The 13,059-nt window shown below is 45.2% G+C and overlaps 1 protein-coding gene across 1 annotated transcript in view; it reads left to right on the top strand.

Annotated features, from left to right (window-relative positions):
• The first annotated feature begins 2,450 nt into the window (after positions 1-2,450).
• The window catches only part of ccdc12 (coiled-coil domain containing 12), a 101,667-nt gene continuing 91,058 nt past the window's right edge, over positions 2,451-13,059 (top strand). The window contains exon 1 of the mRNA XM_068031508.1: positions 2,451-2,585. Within this exon, the coding sequence (XP_067887609.1) occupies positions 2,502-2,585 (84 nt within the window). The 5' untranslated portion in view covers positions 2,451-2,501. The remainder of the gene's footprint in view (positions 2,586-13,059) is intronic.

Raw genomic sequence — 13,059 nt, 5'->3', positions numbered from 1 at the left:
CACAAATGTGGCAGTCCTCACAAAGACAGAGCTCCCAAGTGTGTTGGCATTAATCAAACAGAGGCGGTTTCGGTGGATCGGACACATTCACAGGATTGAAGATGGTTGCATACCCAAGGATCTTCTGTGTAGTGAGGTAGCTGGGCCAGACGACCAGTAGGGGACCCAAACCTCCGCTTCAAGGATGCTTGCAAGCGTGAAACAAATCCCTAAATGTGGACTATTGCACTTGGGAGTCACTAGGTGACAAAAGACAGAAATGGCGACACATCCTATGGACTGGTGTGCACTACCACAATGACCAGTTGTTACAGCAGCTTGGCAACAGGCACCAACGTCAAAAACAACAACTCACAGCGTCACTTGGCAGCTTCACGTGTAGCACTTGTGGCAGAAGCTGCCTCTCAAGGACTGGCCTTCATAGCCACCAGCAAAGGTGCATCAAGAGAAGGCACCCCACCTAAGTGGTTTGTTTGCTGCATGTCCATCGTCTTTCGTAGATGGAAGGATGCCAACTTAAGTTATAAAGCAAAACAGACAGAATGTTAGCAAGCAGAGAAGTTGAGTTGGTTAGGGCAACTATTCTCAGGGCTACCTGGAGGGGCATCCAATGTAACCTTGCCAGCATTGCCTACAACCTGAAAAAATAAGAAAGAAAAGTGTGCAAGTTCTACCCCTCCCCAGTGTTATATTAAATTATATTAAATATTAACACGCTTCAAATTTTGCGAGTCCGCTAAAATCAGGGTTGTGTATGTTTGCGGTGTGGTACACTGTTGAAGACTGGCTTCATCGAATTTTTCAAGCCAACATCATTCCACACACTGTGTAAGAGAAATATGCATGGGGCATTTGGCCTGTATCCCCATTGACTGGCAGGTAGGATATCTGACCACTGTGCAACGCTTTAAGGTACAACTGCTGCCCCGAAAAGAGGAGGATAATATTGAGTGTGTCAAAAAAACTTACCTTATATGTAAAAAATGATGATTAAGTGAAAGGTGCAGAAAACTAAACCATTTGGTGATGACAGCTTGGTGATCTTGCTGCAGGAGGTACTGCAAATGAAGGTGGCTCTTTTAGGAGCCAAAACCCCATACTGTGAATCTGAGGTGTAAGCTGGATGGATGAAAATAACCCATCGAATGAATTTTTTTTATTTGCTCGTGGGAGGTGAGCTTCGCTGGCTAGGCCTACATTTATTGCCCATCCCGAATTGCCCTTGAGAAGGTAGTGGTGAGCTGCCTTCTTGAACTGCTGCAGTCCTTGGGGTGTAAGTACATCAACAGTGCTGTTAGGGAGGGAGTTCCAGGTTTTTGATCCAGTGACAGTGAAGGAACGGCGATATAGTTCCAAATCAGGATGGTGTGCGACTTGGAGGAGAACTTGCAGGTGGCGGCGTTCCCATGCATCTGCTGCTCTTGTCCTTCTAGGTGATAGAGGTCGTGGGTTTGGAAAGTGCTGTCTAAGGAGCCTTGGTGAGAGGCTTCATGTCGATGGTACACATTGCTGCCACTGTGTGTCGGTGGTGGAGAGAGTGAATGTTGAAGTTGGTGGATGGGGTGTCAATCAAGTGGGCTGCTTTGTCCTTGATGGTGGTGAGCTTCTTGAGTGTTGTTGGAGCTGCACCCATCCAGGCAAATGGACAGTATTCCATCGCACTCCTGATTTGTGCCTTGCAGATGGTGGACAGGCTTTGGGGAGTCTTGAGGTTTGTACGGAAATTTGAAGATAACACTCTTAGTTGGAATCTGCTTCTGTGATGTGAGGTTTAAATGTGGAACAGATATTTGGTAAAACATCTGGACAAATATAACTTTTACATTTTAGAAAACACACTGCAATCTCTTACCCTATTGCCTCTTTCTGGTGCTGGAATTGAGATAATGTACTAATTTATGAACTTTTATTTTGAGTTTAATAGTGTAGATAACTAACAAGGAAGTTGTAGACAGCACCTTCCAAACTCGCAACCTCTACCATCTAGAAGGACAAGGGCAGCAAATGCATGGGTCATCTGCAAGTACCTCGCCAAGCTACACACCATCCTGACTTTGAACTATATCGCCGTTCCTTCACTGTCACTCCGTCAAAATCGTGGAACTCCCTTCCTAACAGCACTCTGTGGGTACTTACCTACCCCACATGGACTGCAGCGATTCAAGAAAGCAGCTCACCACCACCTTCTTAAGGGCATTTGGGGATGGGCAATAAATGCTGGCCTTGCCAGCAACGCCCACATCCCATGAATGAATAAAAGAAATGTAGTTCCACATATATAAATGAGTAGACTTTAAACTGAGTTCTCTGGTTGGATAACTCAGTGTAAAAGACTGCCTCTAATTTACCAACTTACTTCCAGTGTTTGAAGAGCTGACAGACTACTGGCATTGGGTGAATCGATTCGCTCGGTGTGCCCTCCCTGACCAATCGCCCTGTGAGTGGCTGGCTACGCCTGCCGCGGGGCCTGCTGGGAATTGTAGGCGCTGCGCTGCCGGGACATGGCGGATCGAGCGGGGCAACTGCAGGAGGAGGCGCTCAGGAGGAAGGAGCGGCTGAGGGCGTTGAGGGAGCGGCAGCTGCAGGTAAGGGAGGCCGCGGGCATACGAACCAGGTGTTGAGTACTTCGTTTACCCGACCTCCTGTCCTCCCACCGCCCAGGCCCTGTCTCTCGGCCTCTGTTTACAGGCCTGGTAAAGGCAGACAGCAGCAGTATTTTATATATATATATATACATATATCAGAGCTAGTGGTCTAAACAGGGAGTGAGGAGGTACGGAATGAGGGGTGGTCAGAAGAGCCGGGAGTTCACAGCAGGGGCAGATAAAATATCTCAAGCAGTAAATGGGATGGGACAGCGGAGGCGGAATTTAGGGCATGAGAACGGAGGATTTAGTGTCGGGGGGCGGGGGGGTACACATGGCAGAGGATGGATGCTCGGGAAGTTGGAAGGAGGTTTGTTCAGGGGGAAGAGTTTGATCCATGGGAAGGGGGTGCGATCATTTTGGAAGGGATTTGGTGTGCGCGATCGTAGGAGGTTTTGGATGAACATTTTTTATTTGTTCACGGGATGTGAGCATGACTGGCAAGGCTAGCATTTGTTGCCCATCCCTAATTGCCCTTGAGAAGGTGATGGTGAGCTGCAGCCTTGAACCGCTGCAATCCATGTGGTGTAGGAACATTTTCTTTTTTGGCCTCCTTGTCTTGAGAGACAATGGGTAAGCGCCTAGAGGTGGTCAGTGGTTTGTAAAGCAGTGCCTGGAGTGGCTGTAAAGGCCAATTCTAGAGTGACAGACTCCTCCATAGGCGTTACAGATAAAATTGGTTGTCTGGGCTGTTACACAGTTGGCTCTCTCCTTGCGCTTTTGTCCTTTTTCCTGCCAACAGCTAAGTCTCTTCGACTCGTCACTCTTTAGCTCTGCCTTTATGGCTGTCCGCCAGCTCTGGTGATCACTGGCAACTGACTGCCACGACTTGTGATCAATGTCACAGGACTTCATGTCGCATTTTATAGACGTCTTTAAAGCGGAGGCATGGACGGCCAGTGGGTCTGATACCAGTGACGAGCTCGCTGTACAATGTGTCCTTGGGGATCCTGCCATCTTCCATGCGGCTCACGTGGCCAAGCCATCTCAAGCGCCGCTGGCTCAGTAGGGTGTATATGCTGGGGATGTTGGCCGCCTCGAGGAATTCTGCATTGGTGATACGGTCCTGCCACCCGTTGCCAAGGATTCTGCGGAGGCAGTGAAGATGGAATGAATTGAGACGTCGCATTTGGCTGACATACATTGTCCAGGAACATTGATCATAGAATAACACAGCAGGAGGCTTTTCGGCCCATTGAGTTATTGCTATTACTGAGACTTGGTTGAGGGAAGGGCATGATTGGCAACTAAATATCCCAGGATATCGATGCTTCAGGCGGGATAGAGAGGGAGGTAAAAGGGGTGGAGGAGTTGCATTACTGGTCAAAGAGGATATCACAGCTGTGCTGAAGGAGGGCACTATGGAGGACTCGAGCAGTGAGGCAATATGGGCAGAACTCAGAAATAGGAAGGGTGCAGTAACAATGTTGAGGCTGTACTACAGGCCTCCCAACAGCGAGCGTGAGATAGAGGTACAAATATGTAAACAGATTATGGAAAGATGTAGGAGTAACACGGTGGTGGTGACAGGAGATTTTAATTTTCCCAACATTGACTGGGATTCACTTAGTGTTAGAGGTCTAGATGGAGCAGAATTTGTATGGAGCATCCAGGAGGGTTTTCTAGAGCAGTATGTAAATAGTCTAACTCGGGAAGGGGCCATACTGGACCTGGTGTTGGGGAATGAGACCGGCCAGGTGGTTGAAGTTTCAATAGGGGACTACTTTGGGAATAGTGATCACAATTCCGTAAGTTTTAGAATACTCATGGACAAAGACGAGAGTGGTCCCAAAGGAAGAGTGCTAAATTGGGGGAAGGCCAACTATACCAAAATTCGGCAGGAGCTGGGGAATGTAGATTGGGAGCAGCTGTTTGAAGGTAAATCCACATTTGACATGTGGGAGGCTTTTAAAGAGAGGTTGATTAGTGTGCAGGAGAGACATGTTCCTGTGAAAATGAGGGATAGAAATGGCAAGATTAGGGAAGCATGGATGACAGGTGAAATTGTGAGACTATCTAAGAGGAAAAAGGAAGCATACATAAGGTCCAGGAGGCTGAAGAAAGACGAAGCTTTGAAAGAATATCGGGAATGTAGGACCAATCTGAAACGAGGAATTAAGAGGGCTAAAAGGGGCCATGAAATATCTTTAGCAAACAGGGTTAAGGAAAATCCCAAAGCCTTTTATTCATATATAAGGAGCAAGAGGGTAACTAGAGAAAGGATTGGCCCACTCAAGGACAAAGGAGGAAAGTTATGCGTGGAGTCAGAGAAAATGGGTGAGATTCTAAACGAGTACTTTGCATCGGTATTCACCGAGGAGAGGGACATGACGGATGTTGAGGTTAGGAACAGATGTTTGATCACTCTAGGTCAAGTCGGCATAAGGATGGAGGAAGTGTTGGGTATTCTAAAAGGCATTAAGGTGGACAAGTCCCCAGGTCCGGATGGGATCTATCCCAGGTTACTGTGGGAAGCGAGAGAGGAAATAGCTGGGGCCTTAACAGAGATCTTTGCAGCATCCTTAAACACGGGTGAGGTCCCGGAGGACTGGAGAATTGCTAATGTTGTCCACTTGTTTAAGAAGGGTAGCAGGGATAATCCAGGTAATTATAGACCGGTGAGCCTGACGTCAGTGGTAGGGAAGCTGCTGGAGAAGTTACTGAGGGATAGGATCTATTCCCATTTGGAAGAAAATGGGCTTATCAGTGATAGGCAACATGGTTTTGTGCAGGGAAGGTCATGTCTTACCAACTTAATAGAATTCTTTGAGGAAGTGACAAAGTTGATTGATGAGGGAAGGGCTGTAGATGTCATATACATGGACTTCAGTAAGGCGTTTGATAAGGTTCCCCATGGTAGGCTGATGGAGAAAGTGAAGTCGCATGGGGTCCAGGGTGTACTAGCTAGATGGATAAAGAACTGGCTGGGCAACAGGAGACAGAGAGTAGCAGTGGAAGGGAGTTTCTCAGAATGGAGACGTGTGATCAGTGGTGTTCCACAGGGATCCGTGCTGGGACCACTGTTGTTTGTGATATACATAAATGATTTGGAGGAAAGTATAGGTGGTCTGATTAGCAAGTTTGCAGACGACACTAAGATTGGTGGAGTAGCAGATAGTGAAGGGGACTGTCAGAGAATACAGCAGAATATAGATAGATTGGAGAGTTGGGCAGAGAAATGGCAGATGGAGTTCAATCAGGGCAAATGCGAGGTGATGCATTTTGGAAGATCCAATTCAAGAGTGAACTATACAGTAAATGGAAAGGTCCTGGAGAAAATTGATGTACAGAGAGATTTGGGTGTTCAGGTCCATTGTTCCCTGAAGGTGGCAACGCAGGTCAATAGAGTGGTCAAGAAGGCATACGGCATGCTTTCCTTCATCGGACGGGGTATTGAGTACAAGAGTTGGCAGGTCATGTTACAGTTGTATAAGACTTTGGTTCGGCCACATTTGGAATACTGCATGCAGTTCTGGTCGCCACATTACCAAAAGGATGTAGATGCTTTGGAGAGGGTGCAGAGGAGGTTCACCAGGATGTTGCCTGGTATGGAGGGCGCCAGCTATGAAGAGAGGTTGAGTAGATTAGGATTATTTTCATTAGAAAGACGGGGGGACCTGATTGAGGTGTACAAAATCATGAGAGGTATAGACAGGTTGGATTGCAAGAAGCTTTTTCCCAGAGTGGGGGATTCAATTACTAGGGGTCACGAGTTCAAAGTGAGAGGGGAAAAGTTTAGGGGGGATATGCGTGGAAAGTTCTTTAAACAGAGGGTGGTGGGTGCCTGGAACGCATTGCCAGCGGAGGTGGTAGACGCGGGCACGATAGCATCTTTTAAGATGTATCTAGACAGATACATGAATGGGCAGGAAGTAAAGAGATACAGACCCTTAGAAAATAGGCGTCATGTTTAGATAGAGGATCTGGATCGGCGCAGGCTTGGAGGGCCGAAGGGCCTGTTCCTGTGCTGTAATTTTCTTTGTTCTTTGAGTCTGTGCTAGCTCTTTCAAAGAGCAGTCTCACTGCTTGCTGTTTCCCATAACCTTGCAACTTTTTCTCCTTCAATAATTAATCCAATTCTCCTTCAAAAGTTATTACATAACAAAATAACATAAGAAATAGGAGGAGTGGGCCATTCAACCCTTCGAGCCCATTCTGCCATTCAATGAGATCATGGCTGATCATCTTCAACACCATTTTCCTGTACTATCCCCTAACCATTGATGTTTTAAATATGTAGAAATCTATCAATCTCAGTTTTAAACATACTCAGCTGAGCCTCCACAGTTCTCTAGGGCAGAGAATTCCAAAGATTCACCACCCTCAGTGAAGAAATTCCTTCGCATCTCAGTCCTAAATGACCTGCCCCTTATTCTGAGACTGTGTTCCCTGGTTCTGGACTCCCCAGCCAGGGGAAACATCCTTCCTGCATCAAACCTGTTGAGCCGTCTAAAAATTATGTATATTTGAATGAGTTCTTAATTCTTATAAACTCCAGAGAATAGTCTTTCCTCAAAGGACAGTCCCTCCATATCAGGAATTAGTTTGGTGAACCTTTGTTGCCCTCCCTCAAGGGCAAGCTGAGGTAAGGAAACCAAAACTGCACACAATACTCCAGGTGCAGTCTCATCAAGGCTCTATATAAATTGCAGTAAGACATTTTTACTTCTGTACTCAAATCCTCTTGTAATGAAGGCCAACATACCATTTGCTGCCTTAATTGCTTGCTGTACCTGCATGTTAGCTTTCAATGACTCATGAACAAGGAAAGGCACAGTTGGAACACTTTCCTTGCTGGGTTTTTGTGTGTGCGAGTTATGTATTTTTGCTGTAAACTATGTATTAGTTTTGTAAATGTTAGTCATTGCCTATCTACCGTCATATCTTTTAACACCATTTCCCAATCTCTCATAACTTCTTAGTTTCCTTTGCTTAGATTTAAGACCCTAGTTTCTGATTGATCTAAGAAGGTAGGGATACAATTGTGGCCAGTTATGTGTCAACCATGTTGTGGGTGACTGGAGTTACATATAGGCCTGACAGGGTAATGATGCTAGGTTTCCTTCTCCAAATGGCAGTGGTGAACCAGCTGAGTTTTTACAACAATCCCGACAGCTTCATGGTTATTTTTACTTAATATGCAGATTTTAAAAACTGAATTTAAACTGCCAATGGTGGGATATGAACACATGTTGTCTGGATTATGAGTTCCTTACTGTAACCCCTAGGATACTGGACTGATTAATTGTGGTGGTGTTATCTTTGCATTTATGCAGCAACTTACCAAATCAAAATATTTCAATGTACGTCACAAAGAACAAAGAACAGTACAGCATAGGAACAGGCCATTCGGCCCTCCAAGCCTGCGCCGATCTTGATGCCTGCCTAAACTAAAACCTTCTGCACTTCCGGGTACCATATCCCTCGATTCCCATCCTATTCATGTATTTGTCAAGATGCCTCTTAAACGTCGCTATCACCTTGAATGCAGTGACTCTTGTTATGTAGATGGTAGCTATTCTGGATCAGCACTGTCTCACAATGGGGCAGCGGAGTGAAGGATTAATTGACTTTTTTTTGAATAGTGGGGGAAGGAGTGTTGACCAGGACAGCAGGAGAGCTCCCTGCTCCTTGAATGTTGTGGAATCAGTGAGATTATGTTCGGTTTGCTCATCGTATTCGAAAGGTGCTAACTCCTCCCAGTGCACCATTCCCGCAATGCTGCACTGTCGCAGCAGCCTGGCTTGAAACCTCTGTTGTGTGGAGGCGTGCACCCAGTACCCTCTGATTGAGCGTGCTACCGAAACAAGCCAAGCTGCCGACGTGTTAATTCAGTTAATGGCTTCTCCCTGGAGCGTGGGTGAAAAGGAAGCAGTTACTGTGCTGCTGCTGAGTGCGATAAGGTAGAGTTTGGACTGCGGTTGAAAGAGGAAGTTGCTGCTGTAGCTTTGTTGCAGTAGATTTAGATCATGTAAACACAGCAATACTTTCATCTGACATCGAAGTGCATGTGGAATTATCGAGAAATATTTGGCCTGAGGGAATCGATTTGGAATTTTTGATATCTTGTAAATTGATGCCTCATTGTTTAAAAAAAAACAAAGCCAGCTGAAAAGCTACAAAATGTACTAAAACATCTGTTGGGATAGGTTACTGCCCTTGGTGAGCAGACAAAGCAAGGAAGCTGGAGATGTATACACTTTGATTTGTATTGGCAAAGGACATGGGAGTCAATGACCGCAGCTCTTGAGCGTGCGTTAATTAACTTAGTTTCATGTGTGTGAATTTTTGTTTGTGCTCAGCAACTGCTGAGTGGAGCACACACTGCCCCCAGAGTCAGATACAGATTAAAGCTCCTTATGCTTTGTTTCAACAATCTGTCTCTGCTCCAACTTCAGAAAGCTGCCTGCTGCTGCAACATTCTGACACTTTCCACAGCAGTAATCTTGTAGATCCTGTTTAGTGCCAAATTAGGAGCAGTTTTAAGCTGCGATGATGTGTCCTCTGGCGACTGCCTTCTAGCAATTGTTTTTGACAAGGCACGTGACTGGGGTCACGTGTATGTTAGTCCAGGTGGGGTGACAGCTTCCCTTCCCTGCAGGACAGAAGTGAGTTTTCATATTCTTGTGTCTTTCATAGTCATTTTTTTTGGTGCCAGCCTACAAATTACTGGATTTATTGAATTCAATTGCATATTTTGCAGCATTGGGATTTGAAGCTGCGAACTCTGGGCTGTTAGTCCAGTATGACTACTGCACCCAACACCTTGGGACATTTTACTACATTGCAGGTGCTATATAAATGGAACTGTGTAAGAGACCCTCACAGCTTGACCATACATTGGAGAATTCTGTCCCATCAGCTGGGGCTGAATTTGGACACAAGTTCCAGAGATAAAAAGGGGTATCTAGACCATGCAGAAAATCTTTTTAAAAAAAAAAGGCTGAAAGGAAAGAAATAAGTATTGCTGAAAATAGAGACATTTTGTCAAAACTTTTCGTCTTGCACTCATCAGGACAATTTTCAAGAATACTAATGTAAGGGAAAGCACCAAATTTATACAGTGATAAGAGGGTGCTGATTGGTTGGCAAGTGGACTCTGGTAGAGGCATTGCCATGGAGAATGCACCAGGCAATGGTGACTGACAGTTAACTGCCAAGCTTTGTTTGAAATTTAAACCAGGCAGCTTGACTCTGCTCAAGGCATTGCCCTGACGAATGAACCAGCTAATGGCTGTCACTTATTTTCTTTAGCTGAAACATGTGCAGTGCGTGTACATGTTCATTCTGTCTGTAAAGAACAGGATCCTGTGTATTAATTATATGTAGCTTCCAGTACACGCAAATGCACCAGACTGTGAGCCTGACTGACAATCTTAAATTGGTTGTCAGCGTACTTCTTAGCACACTGAGGATTATTTAGCAAATATTATCCAATCGTGGAATCACATCTAATGTTGGACATTGTGTGTTGAGTTTTGCAAACACGGGCTGGTTGGGTACGACCTCTAACTTGCCTGTTGTGTACAGCGGAAGGGACATGTTGTTTGATACGATCTGCCAGTCTTTGGGACGTACAGCGTATATACCTAGCTTTACACTGGCATTGAAATTCATATACCCCCACATTACTCATTTGTGTGATAGGAGGAACGTCTTTTTGGCTTGACAGCAGCATCCAGTGTTGCATAGTAGCAGGGTGAAACAACTAGCTTCACCTGTTGCTCAAATGTTTGGGATGGGTAATCTAAGCTAGATTGGGCACTTTTCAGGGCTGAAAATGACAGCCTTAGGCCTGTTCATAAGTTTGTGCAATATACAGCGAGAAATGATCTGATCAGGGTAGCCATTGTCATTCGCCCTATTTCAGCATCAAGCTTGCATGGTGAGCAAATGGCTTGGGCCAATAAGGCCAATCTTATAGCAAGTGGGACTGTAAGAATCCCAACATACGTATTGACCAGTGAAGGTAGGTTTGCGGTAGACCGTGGTAGAGAACCCCTTAGGAGATTTCTCAACTAGTACGTCAAGGAAAGGGAGCTCATTTGACTGCTCCATTTCAAAGGTGAATTTGAGCACAGGATGGAGTCTATAAAGACATGTAAGGAAATTATTATATGCAGCTATGGATTCAAATATAGCAAATGTATCTACATATCAGAACTGTGCAAGAGGTAGGCGGTTAAGTGTCATTCCCTCAAACACGTTTCTCAGGGAACCCAACAAAGATGTTTACAAGTGCTGAGCCTAGAAGGGATCCCATGGCAACACTATCTATTTGGGCATACGTGGTGTCGTTAAAACTGAACTCAACTGCCCGAGTTGCTGAATTCATAAGTTTGCTGAATACTGATTCATGCATTGGTGGTGGGTCTAGATCACTGTGAAATAGTGCTGCAGCACAAATATCTATGGCTTCCTTAAGTGGTACATTGGTGAAGAGGCTAGCAATGTCAAGTGAGCACATGGAAATAGCATTGCTATCGATATGCAAGTCCGAATGGTCTTCGCAAATGTGAAGGAATCCTTCACCGTATTTGTGGAAAGCTTGCTCAAAACTGGTTGTAACAATTCGCCCAACCATTTGGCCAATTCAAGTTGTGCAGAACCGGTCATAGATAAGATAGGGCATCGAGGGTCATCACTTTTGGGTGTCTTAGGCATCCTATACATACACAGACGCAGCGAGCTGTGAGGATGAACCCTGTCATGTATATCACCCGGCAGCTCATTGCTCTTGCGCAAGTCCAGCAAGCGTTTTTTATTTAACTTACTTTCCAGCAAGGCTGTCTGGTCATGTTGAGCGGCAGATCTAATAGATACGAAATTGGACCCATTGTTAAGAATGGTGTGCGTTTTGTTGTTGATAGTCACGCTTGTTAAGGATGACTATTCCTGTCCCTTTGTCCGGTTTACTGATGTGTATGTCCAGGTTGGTCTTCAGGCCTTGCAACGCTGGCAGAGATTCACATAGGAACATACGAATTAGGAGCAGCAGTTCATGGCTGAACTGATTACTCCACATTTCCACCTACCCCCGATAACGGTCCACCCTTTGCTTATCAAGAATCTATCTACCTCTGCCTTAAAAATATTCAAAGACTCTGCTTCCACTGCCTTTTGAGAAAGAGAATTCCAAAGACTCACGACCCTCTGAGAGAAAAAAATTCTCCTCATCTCTGTCTTAAATGGGTGACCCTTTATTTTTAAAAAGTGACCCCTAGTTCGAGATTCTCCCACAAGGGGAAACATCCTTTCCAGATCCACCTTGTCAAAACCATCAGGATCTTATATGTTTCAATCAAGTTGCCTCTTACTCTTCTAAATTCCAGCAAATACAAGCCTCTCCTGTCCAATCTTTCCTCGTAAGACAGGCCACCCATTCCAGGTATTAGTCTTGTAAACCTTTTCTGTACTGCCTCCAATGTATTTACATCCTTCCTTAAATAAGGGCGGCACAGTGGTTAGCACCGCAGCCTCACAGCTCCAGCGACCCGGGTTCGGTTCTGGGTACTGCCTGTGCGTAGTTTTCAAGTTCTCCGTGTGACCGCGTGGGTTTCCTCCAGGTGCTCCGGTTTCCTCCCACATGCCAAAGACTTGCAGGTTGATAGGTAAAATTGGCCATTGTAAAAAAACAATTGCCCCTAGTATAGGTAGGTGGTAGGAGAATTGAGGGAAGGTGGGGATGTGAGAGGGAAAATGGGATTAATGTAGGATTAGTATAAGTGGGTGGTTGATGGTGTGCAGAAGGGCCTGTTTCGGTGCTGTATCTCTCTATGACTCTAAAGGAGACCAGTAATGTACGCAGTACTCCAGATGTGGTCTCACTAATGCCCTGTATAGCTGAAGCATAACCTGCCTATTTTTTTTTATTCAAATCCCCTTGCAATAAATGATAATATTTTTCATGCACTCGGACACCCAAATCCCTCTGCATCTCAGCTCTGCAATCTCTCACCATTCAGATTATATGTTTTTTTATTTTTCCTGCCAAAGTGGACAATTTCCCACTTTCCCACATTATACTCCATTTGCCAGGTCCTTGTCCATTCACAACCTATCTATATCTCTTATGTCCTCTTGACAAGTTTCTTTCCTACCTATCTTTGGGTCATCAGCAAATTTAGCAACCATACCTTCAGTCCCTTGATCTAAGTCATTTATATAAATTGTAAAAAGTTGAGGCCCCAGCACAGATCCCTGTGGCACATCACTCGTTACATCTTACCAACCAGAAAATGACCCGTTTATACCTACTCTCTGTTTCCTGTTAGCTAGCCAATCTTCTATCCATGCCAATATGTTACCCCCTGCACAATGAGCTTTTATTTTCTGCAACAACCTTTGATGTGGCACCTTGTCAAATGCCTTCTTGCAATCTAACTAGAATACATGCACCGGTTCCCCTTTGTCC

The sequence above is a fragment of the Heterodontus francisci genome, chromosome 5 (assembly GCF_036365525.1).
Source record: "Heterodontus francisci isolate sHetFra1 chromosome 5, sHetFra1.hap1, whole genome shotgun sequence".
NCBI lineage: Eukaryota > Metazoa > Chordata > Chondrichthyes > Heterodontiformes > Heterodontidae > Heterodontus > Heterodontus francisci.
Note: the sequence above shows the minus strand (reverse complement) of the source record. Positions and strands in the feature narration are given on the sequence as shown.